This window comes from Halichoerus grypus, chromosome 10 (genome assembly GCF_964656455.1).
Source record: "Halichoerus grypus chromosome 10, mHalGry1.hap1.1, whole genome shotgun sequence".
In the NCBI taxonomy this organism is placed as follows: domain Eukaryota; kingdom Metazoa; phylum Chordata; class Mammalia; order Carnivora; family Phocidae; genus Halichoerus; species Halichoerus grypus.
Window position 1 is genome coordinate 77,033,145 of NC_135721.1, and position 23,534 is coordinate 77,056,678.

The 23,534-nt window shown below is 39.7% G+C and overlaps 1 protein-coding gene across 1 annotated transcript; it reads right to left on the reverse strand.

Annotated features, from left to right (window-relative positions):
- Nucleotides 1–3,701: 3,701 nt before the first annotated feature.
- Nucleotides 3,702–12,982, reverse strand: LYG2 (lysozyme g2). The gene is made up of 5 exons (XM_036110761.2): nt 12,940–12,982; nt 7,938–8,078; nt 6,738–6,934; nt 5,599–5,737; nt 3,702–4,008 (listed from the first exon to the last, which is right to left on the reverse strand). Exons 1-5 carry the CDS (start codon nt 12,980–12,982, stop codon nt 3,890–3,892), a joined length of 639 nt encoding a protein of 212 aa, XP_035966654.1. The 3' UTR covers nt 3,702–3,889.
- Nucleotides 12,983–23,534: the final 10,552 nt, after the last annotated feature.

Genomic DNA, 23,534 nt, shown 5'->3' on the forward strand with positions numbered 1-23,534 from the left:
CTATAGAGTATAGATTTTATAAGATGATGTGAGTTACGGAAATGGATGGTGGTAATGATTGCACAACATTATGAATGTATTTAATGCCACTGAACTGTACACTTAAAAATGGTTACAATGGTAAATTTTGTGTTATGTATTTTACTAAAATTGAAAACAAATCTAGGGAAAAATTAAGCAGGACAATAAATGCATAATTTAACATTATGAATTATAGGGTTTGAATATCCAGTGGGGTTTTTTTTCTTCATGAGACCTGGAATAAAATATTAATGAAACATCATTTAAAAACTTTATAAAAACCAATTAAAATATCACTTTGGGTCCCCCCAAAAAAGAGAATAGATTGATTCATTAGACTATAATAAAATATTTGCTTATTTGTTGAAATGTCTTCTCCTCTTCTGTGGCTAGTCTTTTTTGATACTGTCACTAGTCTTTTTTTAATAGTTTATTTTGCTAAACAGTTTTGTTATTACACAAACTCTTCCGTATGTGTATTGTTTCACAATTTAAAAAAAGCTTTTTTTTTAAAGAGGGGATTTTAGGGGTGTCTGGGTGGTGCAGTTGGTTGTCTGACTCTCCGTTTTGGTTCAGGTTGTGATCTCTGGGTTTGTGAGATTGAGCCCCAGGTTGGGCTCCACTCTCAGCGTGAGTCTGCTTGAGATTTCCTCTCCCTCTCCCTCTGCCCCTCCCACTTATGTGCATGCATGCTCTCTCTCTAAAATAACTAAGTCTTCAAAAAATAAAGACTGGATTTTAAATTCAATACAAATAAACATCAAGATGGCAACTAAAAAGAAGTAACTGAGAGATAACGCCACTCCCTTTTGTACTCACCAGGCAGACAAACTAAGGGCTGCCTCACAGGCTACACCCAATGGGGCTGGCAAGGAAGAGGATTGCAGTCACTTTACCTTTAGAGTCTTTTAACTTTCAGAGCTCCCTCTTTCCCAGGAATCCTATGTCCTCATGACCCCCACCCCCTCACGCTTGCAAAGCCTCTCATTCTGGGGATGCTGCCACCACAACACCACCAATGATTGCTTAGTAATTTCTCAAATACTTTTTCCTTCAGTCTCCACAATACCCAAGGTTGGTCTTATTAGGGCCATTAGTCATGTATGTTCCTTTAGCATAATGCAGAGGAAGTAAGGGAAGGAAGTGCTTCCATATCTGTGACCTCTAATAATGTTCTCAGCACTGATGCTTAAAGTCCTGTGAGGTTGATTGCCAAGAGAGGAAAGGATGATAATTTTGTTGTTGTTGTTGCTTTCAGAACTATTTATAAGACAGTCTTTCTTCATTTTCCAGAGAGAGCTTAGTTCTTAGACAACAAAAAGAAGTGACATTGTACACACTAGGATGCAAACATAGAGCCATTCATTATCCCTGAAGAGGACACAGGCAAAAAAAATATAAAGAAAACTGAGGATGACTGAAAGAATATTTAATGGAGCCACATTTGAGTCTAACATCTTGAATATTGTTCTCAGTATCAACTGGAAAAATAGACTGAGGCAGTTCTATCATATTTAATTAGTAATTCTAATAGATTATGGAAAAGCTTGGCATGGAAATCATGAGGCATCACGAGGCTTGTATTTATTTCCATATTGTTCTTACTATGTTGTTAGGTCACAGAGGAAAGCAAGCAGTGGTGGAAGGTATCCCCAGCCTCCAGCCGTATCTAACCTCTGTGAAGCAGATCCAGGATTCTCAGGTGATTGCCAACTGCCAGTATCTGCATTTCTGTGCTTACAATCTCTTTTCCTTGGGACTGCAGAAAAGTGTGCTGCCTATTTGCATGATAGAGCAGAGGCGCACAGAAGTGACACGCCCTCCCACAGCCCCCAAAAGGAAGATCCCTCAATCAATGGCTCTTAAAAGTATATGTATAAATACCCCAGCTCCTTATCCCCTGGGTAGAATAATTCTGAACTGTGTGTACCATTTCTTGATGTTTGCTTGGAGGATTGAGCTCCAGTGCCCACCCCAGTAGCTGGTTTGATGACACACATTTTGCTGGCTTTCTTCCCTTCCCTGTATCACCAAGTCCCTGCACATCTCAAATAAGCTACCTGGACCTGAGTCCTTGTCTCAAGGTCTGTTTCTGTGGGAATCAAACTAAGACACCTTAAATATGGACTCTCCTATAGAACATCTCTTGGTATCCAAGTCATAAAGAGAATACTGGGGGAATCAATTCAGAGTCTAAGTCAGTATCCTATTTCTTGTTTTTCAAGTTACTTGGAAATTATCTCACCTAGATGTGCTTTATTGCTTTAGTAGTGACATTGAAGGGGCTGGCAGTTAGGTGGAGTACATGCTTGTGGGGGAAAGCCCAGAAGAAACCATTCTTAAGTAAAGTGAATGTTCTGGATTGCCTACAAGCAGGGAAGATGTCAAAATATTTAACAACTGGTACAGTATGGTCCTCAACCAATTATAAGAGATGCTGGACTGTATTCTGCAGGGCTACCATACTAGCTGACCATTGACTCTGCCCAGTGAAACACAGGGTCCCATTTCTGCCTAAGTCAAATCTTCAGGCTAGGTTAAGATGTTGTTGGGCAGAGAAGGTTTACCCGGCTTTCTCCGGGGGCACTCAGAGGTAGGTGGGTTTAATTTTGATTCCTTCTCAGAAAGAAAAGTAATGGGGAAACTTTTATCAAATATTCCCCCCAAAAGCTAAAAGCCAAGCAGGAGCCATGTCAGCAGGGACTTTGAGGGTTTTATGCTCCAACATTATTATTTGTGTCCTCTCCTGAGGATGGTAGTAAAGCCACAAACTGCACCAGGTTTTTCATTCTAGGGAACTCTTTTCCATTGTGGGTAGTCTGGACAAGACCAAAGAGCAGAGTAGCCAAGGCGTAGGTATGTAGATGACCCAAGATAAGCCCATCAGAGTCTCTCTCCTGAAACTATGAAAGTGAATCAGAATGATGAAAGGATGGAAGAAAAAGTCTCTGGAGTACATTTATGCAAGGAGAGAGCTAATACTCATGCAGTGAGGATGCTATCAAGTAGGGTCAACTGGTTCCTGCTGCACAAAGTCGCTTGGTTTCTCTTCATGTCCTTGACCTTGTTGTTTCTATGAGTCTTTTGATAGCCTTCTCATAAATGCCTCTTATTCCTTAAATTTTCCAGAATTGGTTACTTTTGCTTGCAATTAAAGAACCATAACTCACTCAGGTCCTATATGCTTATCTTCAGTCATGTTTTGTGAGGAGTGGACTTCTTGAACAAGTGTGTGGCAGAAATTCCTGAAAATAGAAGAAGCCAGTCCCTGGATCTTCAGCAAACAAGAGGAAGAAGACACAGAAGGTTGGTGTGAGCCAGGGACATGGCATATAGCACTTTCAGAAGATCAGCTTCACCACAGTCAGCTCTCAGTTACTTGTGAAGCTAGAATTCCATCCCTAGTTTCTCCATCATCCCACAGGTTGACTGGCTTATGAGTTAAGCATATCTCACAATCAAAGCCCTAGTGGCTTGGACAAATACTTGGAAAAGGACAAAGGCTCAGTCCAGGCTCTCTTGTTAACAATTCTGGTAAAACAGGGGTCAGCAGGCATTGAAATCATGGAATAAAATAGGGCCTCACTGAAATATATGGATGTCACTTACCATGATATTCACATTTACTACAAAATAATTGTGCATATATGTTTGTGAACATTTTATGGGAATCATATTATGAACTGGGTGGGATTCCTTTTCTTTTTCTTTCTTTTTTTTTTTTTGGATGCTTATTTGCATTAAGAAAACTGAATTTTATGTCATAATTGCAACCATTTCTTTGTGTTGGGTACAACACATCCATATCAAACTCTCAAAGAGGGGCCATCTGAACACCTGCCAACCTGGCCCACCCACAGAGCTTTGCCTAGAAGCCATGTCTTTTATAGAATTTAGCTCGGGCGAGAAGATCATTGACCAAGTCTTTGTCTATGTCCGTTGGGGTGACGATGGCATTGATTCCTGACTTAAAGGCCGAGAGACCACCTGAAATGAAACAGAGGTTCAGACTGAAATATTAATTTTCAGCAGAAATAAGATATGAGCGGGGCGCCTGGCTGGCTCAGTCATTAAGCATCTGCCTTTGGCTCAGGTCATGATCCCAGGGTCCTGGGATGGAACCCTGCATCAGGCTCCCTGCTCCACAGGAAGCCTGCTTCTCCCTCTCCCACTCCCCCTGCTTGTATTACCTCTCTTGCTGTGTCTCTGTCAAATAAATAAATAAAATCTTTAAAAAAAAAAAAAAAGAAATAAGATATGAGCATTCCCAGGATGTAAGCCCTCCAGGCAAATTTTTCAAAGCAGGCAGTCCCAGATTCTCCTTCCCCCTTCCTCCCCTCCTGAAAGGCTCAACCACCCCAAGAATCTCTGGGAAAATTCCAGATTTTTTTCCTTCTCTCTCCTTTTAAGAGACTTGTCTTTCTTGCTGCAAAAGCCATATTTGCCTCTTATGTAGTCCAGGCCTGGCAAAACTTGATCCCCAGCAAATCTTCAGTCAGAGACTGTTTATAGCATTCTCCCAGTCATTAAATAACTTACTCATTTAAAAAAGAATTTACTCATTTATTCAATCCCTCATTCAGTCATTCAATAAATGTTTTTATGCACCTACTATGTGCCAGGCGGATGGGTGCCACACTGAGTGCAGGGTACACAATGGTACACAAGACATAATCATTTCTTTGTATGGATATGTGTGTGTATGCAAGTGTGTATGTGTATTTTACCCCAAAATTTTAATCTTCAATAGTTATTTATGTGTTTAACATGACTGCTTTGCTCTGATATATAGAGAAAAACACCCCTGGTCATGATCCCTGACTTCAGGGACCTTGAAATAGAGAAAACAGAAATTGTTTATTCTAAATTAAGGATGTTAAAGTGTGGGAGGAGAAAGGTATTATGCACACCATGGGTCTATAAGAGGTAGACTTGATAGGACTTGCTTGTGATTGGATGTGAAAACAGAAGGAACCAGAGAACCTAAGAAAACACTCTGGTTTTCTGGCTGGAATGACTAGACATATGGTGCCTTTCACAGAGACAAAATAAAGAGAAGAGACAGAAAAACAGAAGAAAGAGTAAGTTTATGGTGGGAGGCTAGTGACTTAATTCAATCTGGAAGATGCTGAACTTGAGGAGGTCTGTGATCAGCCAACCAGAGATCTCCACTTGGATATGATACCTAAAGCCCGGATGTCGCTGAGAATGTTCAGAGTAAACATTTGTTCAAACAAAGAACGTCGTTAAGTTTCTTGCATCAGGAAAATTCTACCAGAGGAAGGCAAACATTCTTTTAAACTCTTGCATTAATTCTCAAGACATCACTCAGTGGCTCAGTAACTAATGAGAGATATAAGAACACCAACATTTGGCAGAAGGGGAAATGGACGTTGGGAAGCAAGACCACTCAAAGTAACTCAGTGGTTCAGAGAGCACTAGTGCATCCTTTTGGCAGCTCCTTCCAGACCCATTGCTGACCCCATGGGAACACTCCCAGGGAGGCCCGGGGCACATCTGGCCTTCAGGGGTCTCACTCGCTCATCTTTTAAACAAAGCTCCACAAACATGGCCTACCTTTGAGGTGTTGAGCCACACTCCACATGGGGAATTTTTTCTGGATTGCCTTAATTTTGTCTGTTAGAATCCCAACAGCCTGCAAAAGGTGTTCTTTGCTGTCCCAGGTACCAACAGGGTGATGAATTTTTTTATCAAGCTACAAAAATCAGATAATAATGTCAGCATCTGGATAAAGCAACACATTTTTCTACTATTCCCAATTTCTCTTCCTTGTGCTCAAGTATACAGCCACTGGCCTCAGCCCCCTTACTTTATCTCCACAGAATCAATTCTACTTTCTCTCACAGAAAAGAGAGAGGGGCACCTGGGTGGCTCAGTCCTTGAGCGTCTGCCTTCAGCTCAGGTCATGATAGCAGGGTCCTGGGATCGAGCCCCACATCAGGCTCCCTGCTCCTCGGGAAGCCTGCTTCTCCCTCTCCCCCTGCTTGTGTTCCCTCTCTCGCTGTGTCTCTCTCTGTAAATAAATAAATAAAATCTTAAAAAAAAGAAAAAGAAAAAGAAAAGAGAGTCAGAGAAACAAAGTATGATTTGGGAGATGTGGAAGTGGCATAGTTTTTGTTAAACTCTCAAATATAAATAAATTTATGAAAAAGTTGTTTCAAAACAAATAATTAGCATTCAATGACTAGACATTTGCAGTCAAACATAAAAATTTGTTTCTAATTGGGACAGCGTGAAGCTTAGCTCTCTATAGACAATTTAAAATAATGACTGGATGCAAACATCCAGATAATTTGGATCCCCTTCCTCCAATTTGCCTAAAGAACCATTTGATTCAAGTAGAGCTTAATTATAGTGTTTTGATCTACATGGATAAAATTCACTACTTTATGGGCCCCAAATGGACACTTCTAATAGTGCCCTTTATAAGATTTTCTCAATTTAAGTGCATTGCATATTATTAATTGCAAATTGTAGTTATAAAACTCATAAAATACTTTTTCTGAAGATACCCAAAAACTGATAAATCTGGAAAGAAATACCAGAGATGTGTTTCAGAAATATAGAAGTATAAATTATGCTGAAATTCCAGGGTGTTTTGAAGCCTGGAAGTACTACAAATGGACATCTAGTTTGGGTTGAGCTTCCATAAGGAAGGATGAAGTGGGGCTGACTGAAAGTTTCTTGCCAAGTACCTGCATCAAGCCAAATTTAAGTCCCCTGTAGTCCCAGCCATCTTGCAGGACAGCTCCACCATGGCTTTCTCTCGAGATGATGGCTGCAATGAGAGCAGGGTCCACACAATACCTCAGCCCAACTTCTTTGATCAGAATCTGGTAAGTTTTTAAGGCCCTCAAATCCATCTCAGCAAACATTTCAGAACCACGGATCCCTAAGTCAATAGAAAACAAAACTGTTTACTCCAGAAGAGAACCCTTTTCCAAAGTTTAATAAGTCAGTCATAGCCCCCAACCAGAGCCCAAAGCTTGGGACAACTATTCTAGGACATTGTTTTTAATCTCTAATTGCATAAACTCAGAAAGGTCCACAACCCCAAGCAGTACCACTTCTGCTCTCTTTCTTGTTCTTCTGTTACCTGCCACATTGGTGCCTTGGGAAGACTCTTGGACTAGAAGTCAGCGAACCTAAATTTGAGTCTGGTTCTGCTACTACCTAGTTCCAGGCCCATGAGAAGTCTCTTCTTACTGAGCCTCAGTTTTCAGATCTATAAATTGGGGAGGTAGGATTAGATTGACCTTGTAGGTGCTTCCAGCACTGACATTCTAATGCTGGGATAACATGAAGAAGACTTTGGAACAGGATTACAAAAGAGAGGATGTACAAAGAGCAAGAGGCTTGCTTAAAATGCTCATGCTGTAACATGAAGTAAATACAACAACAAACAAAAAACAAAGGCAGAATTTAATATTTTATGTAAACAATCATTTAATTATGTAGAAATAAACACATTTGGATAAAGTTTGGAAAGAATAGGGGGAGGGGCGCCTGGGTGGCTCAGTCGGTTAAGCGGCTGCCTTCGGCTCAGGTCATGATCCCAGGGTCCTGGGATCGAGCCCCTGCATCGGGCTCCCCGCTCAGCGGGAAGCCTGCCTCTCCCTCTCCCTCTGCCTGCCTCTCTGCCTACTTGTTCTCTCTCTCTATCTCTCTGTCAAATAAATGAATAAAATCTTTAAAAAAAAAAAAAAAGAATAGGGGGAAATTAAAAGAAGTCGTTTGTTAAGTTGGTCAGGATTCTGCTTTCTTCTAATTTTTAACTTTGATCTTATTGCTATAACAGCAATTATACCTTTTCAAAATTAAGCTACTTCCTAAAAAAAATAATATAAAAATGATGAAAGGGGGAAAGCCAAATGTTTGCTTTGCTTTTCACTTACCGCAGTTCATCAACCTGGTTATATCACAGGCGGCACCAGAGGTCTCCATGGTCATGATGTCACCGTAGCAGCCATGGTACAGGCGGGGATGCAGGTGAGGGTTCATTGAGTGAGTGAAAGGGTACGAGCCCCTAGAAGTGCCTGGGGGAGAGAACGATAATTCTCATGAAGCCTGCGAGATATATTGCTCGAGTCACTATAATGAGCATTACTAAACCAAAGGTGAAGCCATAGACTTACTCTTTCCCAATTCCCTCCCTAAGACCCCTTGGATAGCTCATCAGACAAAACAGAACAGAAGATTCCCCCGTCCCATTTTACTCCAACCTTAAAAAAAAAAACTTTTTTAAGTAGTCTCCACACCCAACGTGGGACTTAAACTCATGACCTGGAGATCAAGAGTCACATGCTCTCCTGACTGAGCCAGCAAGGTGCCTCTGAAAATTTTTTAATGAAGTAGTTAATTCTAAACATTGTACAAAGTATTATGAAAATCAGTTTTTATAGGTCTCAAAAACACTTGCTGCAATCTTGATCAGAATTAAAACTGCCAATAGAGTTTTAAGCAGGAACTTTGAGAGAAATTTTAAGACACTTCTGACACAAATACTTCTGGGGATGTAAACATCTGGATTAACAAATTGCCTTCGTTTAAGAAAATAAGAAAGAAGGGTACCAATGCCACTTAAGATAAAAAAGAAGGGTACCATTAACTTAAAATATCCATTTTATATCATGTTTCTGTGAGGTTGAATTTCTAAGTATAATTAGTAAAATTGGAAATAAAATTCAACTTACCATAAAAACTTAAGTTAAATCCTATTCTTATTTTTTATTTTGTCATTATGAAGTGACTTACTGTCCAAGTCTATTTATTAAAGGAGATAAAGAGCTTTGGTGTAAGTTGAAAAGTTTGCGCTAATAGTTCCTAGGACTGTTGACTTATATCTTAAGACTACAAATACTTGTCATAAGAAATTATATTTGTTAAAATATTTGATGTAAAAAACTATGTTGTTTCACTTAGTGTTGTAAATGGTATTTTTTAATAAAGAGATGGATTTTCCCCATTCACTATAGGTCTAGTTCTGATGAACTTGACAGTATAAAGAGACTCTCTTAGAATTAGGCACACAACCAATGGAACTATTCCTTATAAAAATATATATTTTAAAAGGAAAACAAAGCAACTGTAAAGACTAACTTTTTTAAAAAGCAAAACTCATCAAAACAAATACAAATACAGGCACAATCTACTTTCTCCCAACTACAAACAGGCAAAAAAAAAAAAAAAAAAAGCTATTGTAAATGCATCAGAAAGTCAGACAGTGAAACTATCAAGTAAATTCATAATACTTAGAAAGCCTATTTAGATAACAAACCAGTAGAAACCAGCAAAGCCATTAAGCTTCCCTAAGCAGTATGGATTTCCATGTGATGCAAAGAGCATGGCACTGGCACTCTTCATGGCCCTCAGCATAGAATCTTGTGCCTACAATATGTGTAGGAAATATACATGAGTGAATGAATGGATGGATTTCCAGGACACAGATCATATGTAAGATAGAAGCATAGAAGCTGTGAGTGATGGTGCAGACTGACAACATATACCCAGAATCTGACCACTTTTCACCACCTCTGCTACCACCAGGATCCAAACTACCACCATTGCTCATCTTGATTATTGTAACAGCCTCCTAGCTGACCTCCTTCCTCCACCCTTGCAGTCTATCCCCCAGCAGCCAGACTGGTTTGTGGAAACATGCATGGGATCATGGGATCAACCTTCCAGTGGCTTTCCAATCATTCTGTTGTGGCCTTCAAGCCCTACCTGATCTGGCCTCTGCTCACTTTCTGACTTCTCCTTCCCTTCCCTCACTCTTCTCCAGTCACATTCTTCTCCTTGCTTATCCTTCAACATCTCAGGCAGGTTCCTAGCTCAAGGCCTTTATACTTACAGATCCTTTTGCATAGAATGCTATTTCTCCAGGTATCTACATGATTTGCGGCCTCACTGCCTTCAGGACTCTGTTCAAATACCACCCTATCAGCAAAAGATATGAATAAACAGTTCATAAGCAAAAAAAAGAAAAAATCCTTAAATGTATAAAAAGGTGCTCAACCACACTCAAAAGAGAATGCCATATTAAAACATCACTGAGACACTATTTTTTACCTATTTAATTGGCAAGAATCCAAAAGTTTGACAATGTATTCTGACAATGAGGCTGTGGGGGAATAGGCAGTCTTATACATTGCTGTGGAAGGAGATTTTGCAATAGGCTGTTGTTTCAGCACTATTTATAACAGCAAAGATCTGGGAACAATGCAAGTGTCATTCACATAGGGACTGAGTAAGCTAAGCCCCTTCCACACAACAGATTACTATGCAGCTGCAAAAAGGAAGAACTCCGTATGATTCTATAACATTATCTCCAGGTACAGAATAGTAGTTATGGAATTGTATTTGTTTGAAAAAGGGAGAAAATATGATAGTGTGTGTTTGTGTGTGTGAGAGATTTCTTTATATATTCAAAAGAAACAATACAAGGATGAACCAAAAACTAATAAAAATTGTTAGTTATGGGGCAAGGTAAGAAGAGGTAAAAGGGACAGGGATAGAGGCTAGACTTCTCTAAATGTACCTTTTTTATAGTTTTTACTTTGGAGCCATGTAAATGTTTCTATAATTTAAAAAAATTAAATAGAAAAAAATCCTAAAAAGTGAGAGACAAATTATATCAAATTGAAAACTTAATTAATACATAGAAGAGAATTATTTCTAGTTACTTAAAAACAAGTCAATGTAAGCATACACCACTAGTGGAATACATCCTATGAACATAAAGAATCATAAGAAAATCTTAAACTATATGCACAGGATCACTGTTGGTAATACTGCCATAGTTATTTTGAAACTATTATATATAAATAAGTATCATGTTAATGTTATTAGGAGTCAGGATTTTTAGAAATCCTTTGTATCAAAAATATTAATGTGAAATATCAGTATGAATGCATAATTATTTTTCTTTTTTTAAAGAAATATATACTTTCTAAGTTCTCTCCACTGAAAAGACCTGGAAGGAATAACACCCCATAGCAATGGAGTACCCCTGGTACTCATATTGTGGTCTCTAAATACTATTTCCCACTCAGAGGAACCAGTGCTCCTCAGAAAAAGGTCTCATTCCTGGTCTGGGGCAGGAAATGTTTAAGGTGAGCCAGGACCATCTTCTTGTGCCAGAGCTGGTCCTTGTACATTTTAGACACATTCTAAAACATTTATAGGTAAAATGTTTTGATCTTTTGGGTTGCTTTACAATATTCTAACCTCCGATCCTCCCAAAAAATGCAGACATGAGGAATAGATAAAATAAGAATAGCAAAGTGTTGAAAACCATAGATGCTTGATGATCGTACACGGGAGTTAATTACACTATTCCCTCCCCCATTTTATGTGTTTGAAACATTCTACAACAATTTTTAATTAACTTATTAAAGAGCCTTTTTTTCTACTTATATTAAAAAGGCAACACACTCATGCCTCATTCCTTATCACCCATTACCTTATATTATTTTATTTATATCACCTATCACCACCTGACATGTCTTCCTTCCTTCCTTTTATTTCTTCCTCTCTTTTTTCCTATTCCTCTCACTAGAACATTTTTTTCCCTTTGCTATCTCCTCCTCAGCACCTAGAACAATGCCTGGCACAAAGTGGACATTCAATAAATATTTGTGAATGGATAATGGATGGATGGATGGATGGATGGATGGATGGATGAATGAGAAGTAAAGGAATAATCTAAGTTATCTGGATCAAGTGTTCATATGTCAAAAGGTTCAATTTCTTTTTACTGGAGAGCCAGCCTTCGCTATGCTCACAGGTATCAAAGTTATCTGGATGCCTATTAAAAATAGCTATTTCTGGGCTCCTCATACTAGGTCTGTTGAATCAGAGTCTTTAGGTATAAGGTCAAAGAATCTGCACTTTAACCAAGATTCCCAGCAGACTCATGCATACCTAAGTTTGCTTTAAGGGGATTAGAATATGACCATGGACTTTACACTACTTGTGTTGACATCATAAACACACAGGCCCTTCTTAATTATAGTCACCTTTCAATTAAACATAGCTAGTAGGGTAGCTCATAATTAGTCCACTGGCTATATAACTCTGCTCCCACCTGGAAATTAAAGAAAGAATAAAAATTTAAAACTATGTTCCCCTGCCTTTGACCACATAAATAATCGGAAATTATCACTTTTCTGTAGCTTCACTTTTTCAAATTTAGAATTAAACATTTCAGAAATACTTTCTTCTCAATCTTCACCCTATTCATAAAGACAACTTGAACATTGTTTACAGTTGCTTTTCATTTTTCCTAAGCCAAATTTTCAATCTTTTCTTATTCAAAGTCCCTAACCATCTCACCAGCCTACCTTTCTATCCTTCCCCTCAGAAATCCTCACCTCTGTTCTGGTCTCACTGATCTGTTTACTGTACTCCCAACACTTTTCATGCATTTCTGCCTCCCTATACTAAAGCCATTCTACCCACACAGCAGACTCTTTTCTTCTCTTATCAAATAACACCAAACATTCTTCAAGTATAACATCCTCCCAGAAAGCCTTTCTGGTCTCAACATCCTGACTAGATGTGAACTGTTTATCCTGAACTCTTCCCAGACTAGTGTCTTTTTCTGTCTATTTTCATTTAACTCTTATTTACTGCCTGGTATTAATAATTTTATCTTCATATGTCTTGCCTCCCAAGGCACTGTTCCATAAATTCCCACTGACAGTGCCTTCACCTGCTTGGCAAGCAGAATACACTGTTAATTATAGATGTAAGCAGTTGACTGATGGCCAGGCTGATTAGAAGGAGAACCCACCCCTCCATTACATGTAATCATTGCTTTTTCTGATTCATGACTATGCTACATGTTTTTGTGGACACCCTGCAGAAGATGCTAAATGTCAGTCAATGACTTACCAATGAGGGCAATAAGTCCCCAAAACAGGATAGAGGATAGCATGGTTGTGAATCTTATCCTACAGCACCTATTATGATTTGAAAGAGAAACTGGTTAATTTTAAAACTTGAAAGTTTTCTGAAGGAAATTTGTTTTAATTAAAAGAAAATTTAGAATCATTTCCAGTGTAATACTTTTTTTGCTAGTTCCAAGATATTATTCTCATAGGCTCAGTATTATGGTTCATTGGATCACTCTTTCCTAAGTATAATCTCCCAACTCATTTTAATCCAATTTCATATTGACATGAGCCTATAAATATCTTAAATATGTTAGGCCAACACACACACTCCCATCCTGTCTCCAAGCTTGCTCATATCATAATTTTGTTCCCATTCTTCGACTATAGTCTCCTTAGAAAACCAAAAGAAGCCACTGAGAGGAGCATTAGAGATCATGACTCAGAAGAGGTTTGCTGTGCTCCTTACCTTCTATTTTTGGTTTCATTCAAAAGACAGCTTAAGTGTTCTACAAGATACAAGAAGGTGAGCACTAACCTGGTTTGTGAACTTGCAGAGCAAATCTCTCCTCTCGGTTTAGGAAAGTCCCCCGTCTTCAGCACTACCCTGCACGCCAGGCTTTAACAAAGCAGTGGCCTTTGTCCTAAAAGACAAGTTAAACAATTTGAGAATCCATTAGTTGGTAGATCTATGATTACCTGGCTTCAATCCAAGCAAACTTCAGTGTGGCTCTGCCACTGTGGAGGAGGTTCTAAACACCAGCCTGTAGAATCACCTGCCTCTTCTTACCTTCATCCTGTACCACTGATCATTGGAGGGGCTTTATATATGGTTTAAAACCTTCTCTTTAAATCACTGACCTCATTAGACCTGATTATAATAACACTTTGTACTTAGGTGGCCCTTTTAATAAAAAGATTTCAAAGCATTTATTAACCACTATTAATTAATTAATCTAATGAACCCCCAAGTTATATTGGAAGCATATATTTGGAGGATAGTTTCTGGGGATCTAAAATTGAGCTAGGTCAACAACTGCTAAATTTGAGAACAAGAAACAGATAATTAGCATTAAAAAGATAAACAGGAAATACTAGCAGCTCTCATTCCTATATTGGTCATTTGCCTGAAGGCTGAGCCTCCTGCTCTTTGTTTCTCATTCCATTGTCACATGATCTGCATACCAATATGTCACATGGCTCCTTGCTCCAATTCAACTCTGACAAACAGAGCCAAGAGTGGCTACCTGCTCTGGGAGATCAGTACAAAGCCAGAGAGTAGCAACATGAGTGCCAGTTTCCCAAACTATCTGAGGAAATGGGAAAAAAAGATTTGGCCAGGGATGAAAATTTTTTCAAGGACGGAGTATCTTTCTTCACAATTATGTCCAAAAGAAGAGATAAAGCATATTGTGCAGCCCTGGGAATAGGAAATGGAAGGGACATTCTTAAAATAGGCAAAGCACATTTTCCAAAGGGGAGGAAGACTGACACAGGTCCTTCCACAAGTGTGAGAAGTTTCTAAGACACTGTACACAATCCTTCCGTAAATCCACAAGGTGAACACAGGTGTGAGAGACACTGAGCAGGAGATGGCGAAGATGAAGGCCCTGAGTCAAACAACTTGGCAGGCTCCCTGGCAATGAATAAACCACAACTTCTAGGAGATCATGCCCTCATGAAGCTGATCTCTGCACTACCTCATTGCATTCACTTCTGCCCTGCCTGTTTGTAGAAGAGACTTCCCTTTAAGTGGCCTCCAGCCTTCCGTTCCAGGGAAGAAGGGTGGGGATATTCTGAACCAATGATAATTCCTGCCTTGACTATCATGAAAATGATTCATGGCTGGGGCTGGCTCTACCAGCACCATCAATGCTTGCAGTCAGGGCCACTCTTTAATAAGGGGTTTTGCATGGGTCCAGCTTCTCCAACATGGCCCTCAGGAACACATGAGCCATCACCAGTGACAGTGGAACATTGCACTGATGTGCTCATGCCCCCCCTCCACCCCACCAGTGCAGGACAAGGTGGGAGAAAGAAGAAAGGAAGATGAAGGAGTAGAGGAAGAAGGAAAAGTTATGTAAAGGATTCTAGGTAGAGGCTGAAGCTGTCTCTAGATGCTCCTAGAGAACAAAAGTAAAAACAAAACATTGAAAGTACTATTAAATGTGAAACCTGTTTTATTCTTCTCCCTGTTTTCATATAGTGGGGCTACAAGTCCTTCTAGGTATGAAGCTCTTCATGTCCAGGCCCTCTGCAATTTAAATAAATGCTTTCAAACTGATGTGGATTATTAAGCTTTGTTCAAATTGTGAGAATACAAATAAACATTTATTTGACACCCATGATACCCAGGTTCCTATGTACATTATATCATCCAATCCTCTAAGAGCTCTGTAAAGTAGGTATTATCCCTATTTTAGAGATGAGGAAACTGAGACTCAGAAAAGTTAAGCAACTTGTCAAAGATGGCACAGTCAGGACATGACAAAGCTGGGATTTGAGCCCAGGTCTGTAAGATTCCAAAATCCATGCTCTTCCATTATGTCCAAGGTACTAATGCTATGGACCAATGACCCTGCAGAGTAATTATTACAACGGGTTCAAATCAGTCAGTTTGCACACAAAGCATCGTCTGTGGTCTGAATAAATCATTCCAGTTGTAGATATTTAGCTGTCATTTGTTTGTAGATGCTGTTGTCATTTTTTTTTTTTAGAGGGAGAGAGAGAGAAGGGTGAGGAAGGCAGAGGAAGAGAGAGAAAATCTTAAGTAGGCTCCATGCCTAGCAGAGTCCCAATGTGGGACTCAATCTCACGACCCTGAGATCATGACCTGAGCTGAAATCAAGAGTTGAACACTTCACCAACTGAACCACCCAGGCACTCTGATGCTGTTGTAATTTTTAAATACAAATATGAGTCAACTGAATCCACAGTGCCTTTTTGTCACTTTATATCTTCACCAATAACATGCATTGAGTTTCTATAGAAGGCCTGGCAGAACAGTAGTAAGAGGCATGGGCTAGGTCTGCACCCAGGTTTGTTGCACTCTAAAGCCTAACTTTTAATTAATAATCGAAAACCCAATGGATGGTTAAGTGTGGATGCTATCATATAAGGGTCTGAGAAAAATGTTGACATTGAAAAGTAATTTACTGAATGAATGATTCCCCATCTCTTCCCATGGGTGCTAACATTGACTATGCATGTGAGTTGTACTGATGGTGCCAGGAGGAGCTTGAAGGGACCAGTCATCTGCTATAATCTCCCTCAGCCCCCCTGTTTTCCCAAAGTAACAATATGATCTATATGCAAAGAACATCTTTTCCCAGGGCACCTGGGTGGCTCCGTCTGTTGAGCGTCCGACTCTTGATTTTGGCTCTTGTCATGATCTCAGGGTCATTGGATCAAGACTGGCATCAGACTCTTCACTTGGCATGGAGTCTGCTTGGCATTCTCTCTCTCCCTCTCCCTCAGCCACCCCCTTGCTCATGCTCTCCCTCTCACTCTCAATCTCTCTCTCTATTTTTAAAAAATTATTATTATTGGCTGGGTGATGGACATTGGGGAGGGTATGTGCTATGGTGAGCACTGTGAATTGTGTAAGACTGATGAATCACAGACCTGTACCCCTGAAACAAATAATATATGTTAATTTAAAAAAACAAAAAAAAAACAAAAAAATTATAATAATGATTATTATTATTTTAAGATTTTATTTATTTGAGAGACAGAGAGCATGAGCAGTGGGGAGGGGCAGTAGTATAAGCAGACTCCCCACTGAGCAGGGAGCCTGATGCAGACTCCATCCCAGGGCCCTGGGATCATGACCTGAGCCAAAGGCAGGTGCTTAACCAACTGAGCCACCCAGGTGCACTTCTCTGTCTCTCTAAATGAATAAATAAAATCTTTCTTTAGAATGTCTTTGGGGCACCTGGGTGGAGTCGGTTAAGCATCTGACTCTTGGTTTCAGCTCAGGTCGAGATCTTGGGGTCGTGGGATCGAGCCCCATATCAGCCTCCACACTCAGTCCCCGCACTTAGCCCGGGGTCTGCTTGAGATTCTTTCTCCCTCTCCCTCTGCCCTTCCTTCTCTCTCCCTCAAAAATAAACAAATACATCTTTAAAAAAAAATGTTCTTCCTATACAAATGACACCCTGTGACCAGTCCCCTGACTTCCTGCAACCTCCCAAACAGTTGTCTACCTCCAAGACTTTTCAAGATAGTAATACTCTCGTAATATAGTTGTGGTTCCTGGCCCTAAGGGTGAGGACTCCAATCATCTCTAACATCTAAATGACCTCAGCAAGAGACCTTAAGCCAAAATGTATGTAGCTTCCACAAAAACAACTTGCTTTCCATCAGTCTCACCAAAGCAGGGTGTGGCAAGAAGAGCCCTGGCCTGGAAGGCTAGAGATCCAGCTTGCAGTCTCAGATCTGCCCCTAACCAGCTGAGGGCCCTTGGGTAGGTCAGCAGTCTAGACATCATTTTCCCACTTATAGAGTAAAAAACCTGGATGACAGCAGATGATCTCCAAGCCCTCGGTTTGGCTCCAACAATCTACTGGATCCAGAAGAGGGAATAAATGTGGGAGGTCAGACAGAGAGGCTTAAATATGGATTAAGTCTATATTACACTTTTTACTGTTTTTCAGGGAAACTTGGACTGCATTTTAGTTCTCATCAAAATCACAAATGCCATGCAAGTCATCCTGTGTTTTAGGGTGGATTTCAAAATAAATTTTCTTCTCTATCTGGTAACTGACAAGTAGTAGAACTTTATCATATGTAGGCCCAGAACTTAAGTTCAGGATCCTGATCCTCAACAATTTTCATATTGACAAGGGCAGTAAGAAAGAAGTGTTGTTTGTTTGCTTGCTTGCTTATTTGTTGGTCTCAGCCATAGTTACAAATTTCCCTGTCAGGTTGAGTGAGTCACAGAAGATATGAGTAAGGCCAATGAAAGTTTTAACTTTGCATATTGTCAAGAGTAGCCTCAGAATTGCCCAAAATAATGTAAAGGGCTGAAAAATATAGTATATTGAAAAATCAAGATTCTTTCTGTCATAACTGTCAGGAGACTTTTAGATCCAGGTTCGGATTACTGTTGCTCATAGTTTGGGGTTAGGTGGGGATCACAGTCTGGGGAATCATTATTCCTATCACAATGCCTATCACTGTGATGTTGAAGCCCAAGACAGGACTCAAATGCTCTGGCAATTCCACAGAATTTTTAACTTTTCTTTCTGCTGCCTCTCTACTTCCTAACCCAATGCCCTGCTCCCCCTTAGGTTAATCTGATAACAGAGTTATATTAATTAATGACAGAAACATAAAGTAATCTCATTTTCAGGTACAATTTAATTTTAAATTTTAACCAGGGTTTTCAATACCTGAAGTCTTGTTTTTTCAAAGTGAGAAATGAGTCAGTCTGCCACAGGGATGCAGAAACCAGAGGACAGCCATCACACACACACACACACACACACACACACACACACACACTCACACACACCTCTGCAAAAGGATCATTATTTTTATAATAAAATACATGCATTTTAAAAATACACATCTTTACTGTGGAAAAAAATGTGAAATCTGTATTAATTTTTAAGATAAAACATCAGATTCAGAAAGGTTTCTCTTTCAGCTCCCACTTGGAACTCTGTTCCAAACCACCACCCACCCGGGGTAACCTTTATATGCCTATGCCATTGAGAGAGTTTCAGTGGAAAAGTTTAAGAAGTACTGTCCTAATTAATAGGAGAGGAATGATGATGGAATCTAAGGCACTGTGCATGCCCAAGGAAGTAGATTTTGGTTGGAGTTCCTTGAAGGACTCCTCAGAACACATCACAGAGAGAGTTGCACTTGTGCCCTGAGCTAGCCTAGGTCAGCACCCTTGGGAGTCAAAAGAGCCCAGTATCTCAAGCTCGCTTGGTCCTCTTTCCTTCCTCATCCCTATCTACCTCCCTCCCAGCACTGGTCTGTGGTTTTAGAGACTGGGTTGCCTCCACCATGTTGCCATTTGGGAATCCCAGTCTCAGCTCTCCTTTCTCAAGAACAACCAAGGATGATTACCATGGGCAGCTCATTTAACCTCTCTGAGCCTTAGTTTGCCTCATCCGTAAAATGGAGATGATAATGATGCCCCATGACTGTTTTGAAGATAAAAATAAATTATATGTGTGAAAACATGTTATAAACTGCAATGCTTCATATACATGTCAGTTATTACTATGATGGTGTTGCACACAAATCCTGATGGTTTGGCTTCTTGTTGATTTATTCATTTGTTTGTTTATTTGTCCATGGGACACCAGGAAACATAATGAAGAGTTGACTTATAGGACAGGAAGTAACAAGTGAAGCTTCACTTCAGCCAGGAAGGACATATGGCAAGACAAACAAAGGCTATTGCTGGGACTCTGCATCCTGCCTGGTGGGACTGGAGGAATGACAATATCAGAAACAGTCACACGTAGCCTAAACACCCACTGCACAGCTTAGAAACTGCAGAATGAAGGGGCTGCCCAAGAATATACGGCAGAGGTACTTTGAAAACAATGGTTGGTGGGAAGGCAGAAGGGGAGCCCTTTCACAAAATTTCACTAAAAAGCTCAATTTAACCTCAAGATAGTTCAATGCCTGGCTTGAACTGCTGAGTGCTTTTCTTTTCTTATCTTGAGTTTAACCTACTCTATGGTAAACAAAATACCATACCCTGCTGAAGGTACAAGGTCTTCCAGTGTCAAATATTTGACTAACAGTTCAGAAAAGAAGATATACAAGTGGTCAAAAAGCTCATGAAAAACTGCTCAACATCATTAGTCATCAGGAAAATACAAATTAAAACCACAGTGAGAGAGCATTTCACACTCTTTAAAAAGGCTAACATCAAAGAGTGGTTATATCAAATATTGGTGGAAATATGAAGTAAATGGAACTCTTGTACACGCCTGCTTAGAATGTGAAATGGTATAATTGCTTTGGAGAACTGTTTAGCAGTTTTGTATAAAGTTAAACATATGTTGGGGAGGAAAATTTTTTCTCCATCCTTCAGAGTTCTTCCAGCTAGTCTAAGAATTAAATTGACATGACACAGATTAACAGAAGAAAAAAAAGTTTAATTATTTGCACAAGGAGGCCCAATAATGAAATTGAGACCTAAAGAATGATGAAGGCAGGCAGTTTTTATATTTTTTAGACAAAGAGACAATAACTCTGTGAGGAATTGACAGGACAAAGATAACTTATGTTCAGGAGCTTCAGTTAGTACGAATTCTGAACAGAATTTGGGCTGGGGTAATAAATTTGTAAAAAGTACAAGGTTTGTTGATACAGCCTTCTTGGCCTGAATTCCCTATCTCTGTTGATAAGGATGTCTCTTTACCTCTTGGTACAGGGAGGGTACCTTTCACATGGGAGATTTCTGCTTTCTGGAGACAAAGGGGGGCCAGAATGTTCTTCTTGCACTGGCTCCTTTTAACTAACTTTAATTTTAATTAATTAATATGCCAAAGTGGCACATTTGGGGTGGTCTGCTCTTGGCTCCTACACATACATCTAACATATTACCCAGCAATTCCATTCCTGGGTATTTATCTAAGAGAAATGGAAATAAATGCCTCCCAAAAGACTTGCACAAGAATGCTCATAGTAGCTTTATTGACAATAGCGCAAATACTAACATTCCAAAAATTCACCAACAGGGGAATGGATTTATAATCATGGTATAGCCATATAATAGAATAATACCCAGATTAATAAACAAAAAATTAGGGAAGAACTCCAAATAACCTAGATTGGGTCAAGTTCCCACCTCTGGACAATTCAACTGTGTCTAGGAATAGATTTGTTTGAAAAGGAGAACGGAGAAGTCCGATTTTTTTTTTTTTTATGTGCCACAGTTGTTCCTATACCTGTGTTGGAGAGAAGAGCTAGGGCAGTATCTGGAGGAAGGCTTGGATCAAGGCCACTTTGTTATGGTTTATCCTGGGAATGACTTGAAATATTAAAGTGCTGTAGAAGATATTGAGGATATGGAAATGGAAGCATTATGTGATCCAGTAAGGTTAAAGGCATGAGTTCAAAAGCCTAGGAATAGAGATTAGCCTGAGGTATGGATGGAAACACTTCTCCCATTGTAAAAGAAAGAAAAGAGGACAAAATCAGATAGTAATGCAGTTCAATTTATAGAGTCGATTGGAGAAAACAGAGAGTTAGCTAATGATTCCTACCTAATTCCCCTGTGAAATAGAAGGTCAGATCATGTGCTGAGAGTAAAAGTTACGTAGAATTAGAGGCTTAAGGAAATGGAGAAAATGTGGAAAATCTGCTCTGGAGAATTAAGAGACCTGACAAGAGAGCCAAAAAGATTAGTAGGGTCCAAATATAGACTGTTGAGGTCAGAGTCCATAAATGTTTTAGAAGCACCAAAATGCTAGGCCCCCCAAAGTGCAGAGAGGAAGCATGGGTTAGGAGCCTCTGCTGGAGGCTTTTTAATAATAAGTTTTCTTGTTTAACAACAGAAAAATGTTCATGATTTGTCTTTAAGCTCTTTACTTAAGCAGGTTATTAAATAGAATTAATGAATGGTTCCAATTTTATTTTAAGTGTATGTATATGCTGTCATGGAAAATAAGCTGAATTGCGTCTTCACCTGTAGCAGATGTTATAGAATTTTCTTCAAAGAGGCTACACCACACTTACCCTCGAAAGTAGGGTACGAATATTCCCGATCCCCCACATCTCCACCAGACTTTACTATTATCAGACTTTTAAACTGGGTGGGAAAAGTCTCATTTCCCTGATTGAGGTTGGGTGTCTTTTCATCTATGCATATTCACCATTCCACTTACAGCTTCTCTAAACTACTTGCTTATATCTGTTGATAATCTTTTACTGGATCATTTGATTTTTTTCTCATTTTTTAAAAGTAGGAATCCTTAGGGGCACCTGGGTGGCTCAGTCGTTAAGCGGCTGCCTTTGACTCAGGTCATGATCCCAGGGTCCTGGGATCAAGCCCCGCATCAGGCTCCCTGCTCCGCGGGAAGCCTGCTTCTCCCTCTCCCACTCCCCCTGCTTGTGTTCCCTGTCTCGCTGTCTCTCTCTGTCAAATAAATAAATAAAATCTTTAAAAAAAAAAAAAAGTAGGAATCCTTAGTACATTGTAGTCTGGGTCCTGGCCTTTTGTTTTTGTTTTTGTTTTGGGGTAGGGTTTGTTGCCTTTTATTAATTATATGAAATATAAAAAAAGGAATTACAGAACATAAAACAAAATAATGGTTTATGGGGGTGTAATCACAGTACCTTTCAGTAACTTTCAAGTATCCTACAAAGAATATGTATTAATTTAGTGATCAGAAAGAAGCACTATTTTTAAATTCTTCAGAATTTTAAAAACCCTATGTGTCCTCTAGAGTGTAGCTAAGTCTGATCCCACAGGTGAATACTGTGTAGGGATTTCCTTTAGATGGCCCTGGGCCCCTGGAATTTTGTGAAAACTGCAAGGGCACCTTCCAGAATTTCAGCCCCTGGAGCCTTACCTCAGAAGGTGACTGGTAAAGTGGGATCATCAGAGGTCATTTACATTTGTCCACCCTTCTTTGTGTCAAATTGAGGGCTGAGGGATTGGAGCCTGAGTTTTAGTTCCAGACACATACAGCAACAAAAAGGCCCAGGAGAACATTGGCCTCCCTGAATGTTGGCCAACAAGTAATGGAGAGATGTCTGAGGAGTCATAGCTGTCAACAGTAACCCTTAAGGTTGACCCAACCTCAGCCAGTATTCCCCGAGGCTGACACAGGGGTGAGAATGCCTCAGGCACCCCTGGTTTCTCCTAGGTCCTTTGTAGGAACTTCTGACAAGCCTGGGGCTGGGGAACTGACTGTTTTAAGAAAAATGGGGAAATGGCCCCAGCTGGTCATGCCACGCTGTTAACAACAGAGGGCAGCATTGTGCTGCCTTTGCCTCTGAAAAGAGCCAACCCAGGAAGTTGCCTGCTTGGGCAGAGCGAGTAGCTCAGCCCAAAACATCGTCCTACAGCAACTTTTATTCTATTTATTATCTCAGCCTGATTTACTTGATTTTGCTTGGTTCCAGAATTCTCATCCGAAGTTCCTTAGGGAGTTGTAACTATGAAAAAAAAAAAGAAGAAAAAAATGGGAGCTATTGGCTTTCTTCATCTTCACTTCCTTTTGCTCTCCTGCATAGACAGAAGCATGAACACACTAATATGTTCAATGCCAAATTGTCTTTAAAGTAATTATCCACTCTGAAAATTATCAACAACTCTCTGTACAGCCAGACGTTATAACATAGGCAATGTCTTTTTAATATCTCATATTTGCACGGTGCTTCAGAAATTTAGATGGGCTTTTGAATAAGTTAAAATACCTGAAATAACCCTCTGAGAAAGGTCAAGCAGATTTATCTCCTTCATTATACATACAAAAAAAGAGATTAAATTATTTTCCCAAGATCTCCCAGCTAATAAAAGGTGAAGCTGAGATTAGAACCCAGACATTCAGACACTGAGTCCAAGGCATTTCCTTCCCATTACTAACTGGACATTTATTATTAAAGGCATTTATT

Bases quoted from the DNA above. Each gene is read 5' to 3' on its own strand.
- LYG2 (XM_036110761.2), bottom strand. From the start codon at position 12,982: ATGCTATCCTCTATCCTGTTTTGGGGACTTATTGCCCTCATTG. The intron at 5,738-6,737 runs GTACTTGGCAAG...TGATTTTTGTAG, and splicing joins TTAAATTTGGCTTGATGCAG to CTTGATAAAAAAATTCATCA. The intron at 4,009-5,598 runs GTAGGCCATGTT...GTTTCATTTCAG, and splicing joins TGTGGCTCAACACCTCAAAG to GTGGTCTCTCGGCCTTTAAG.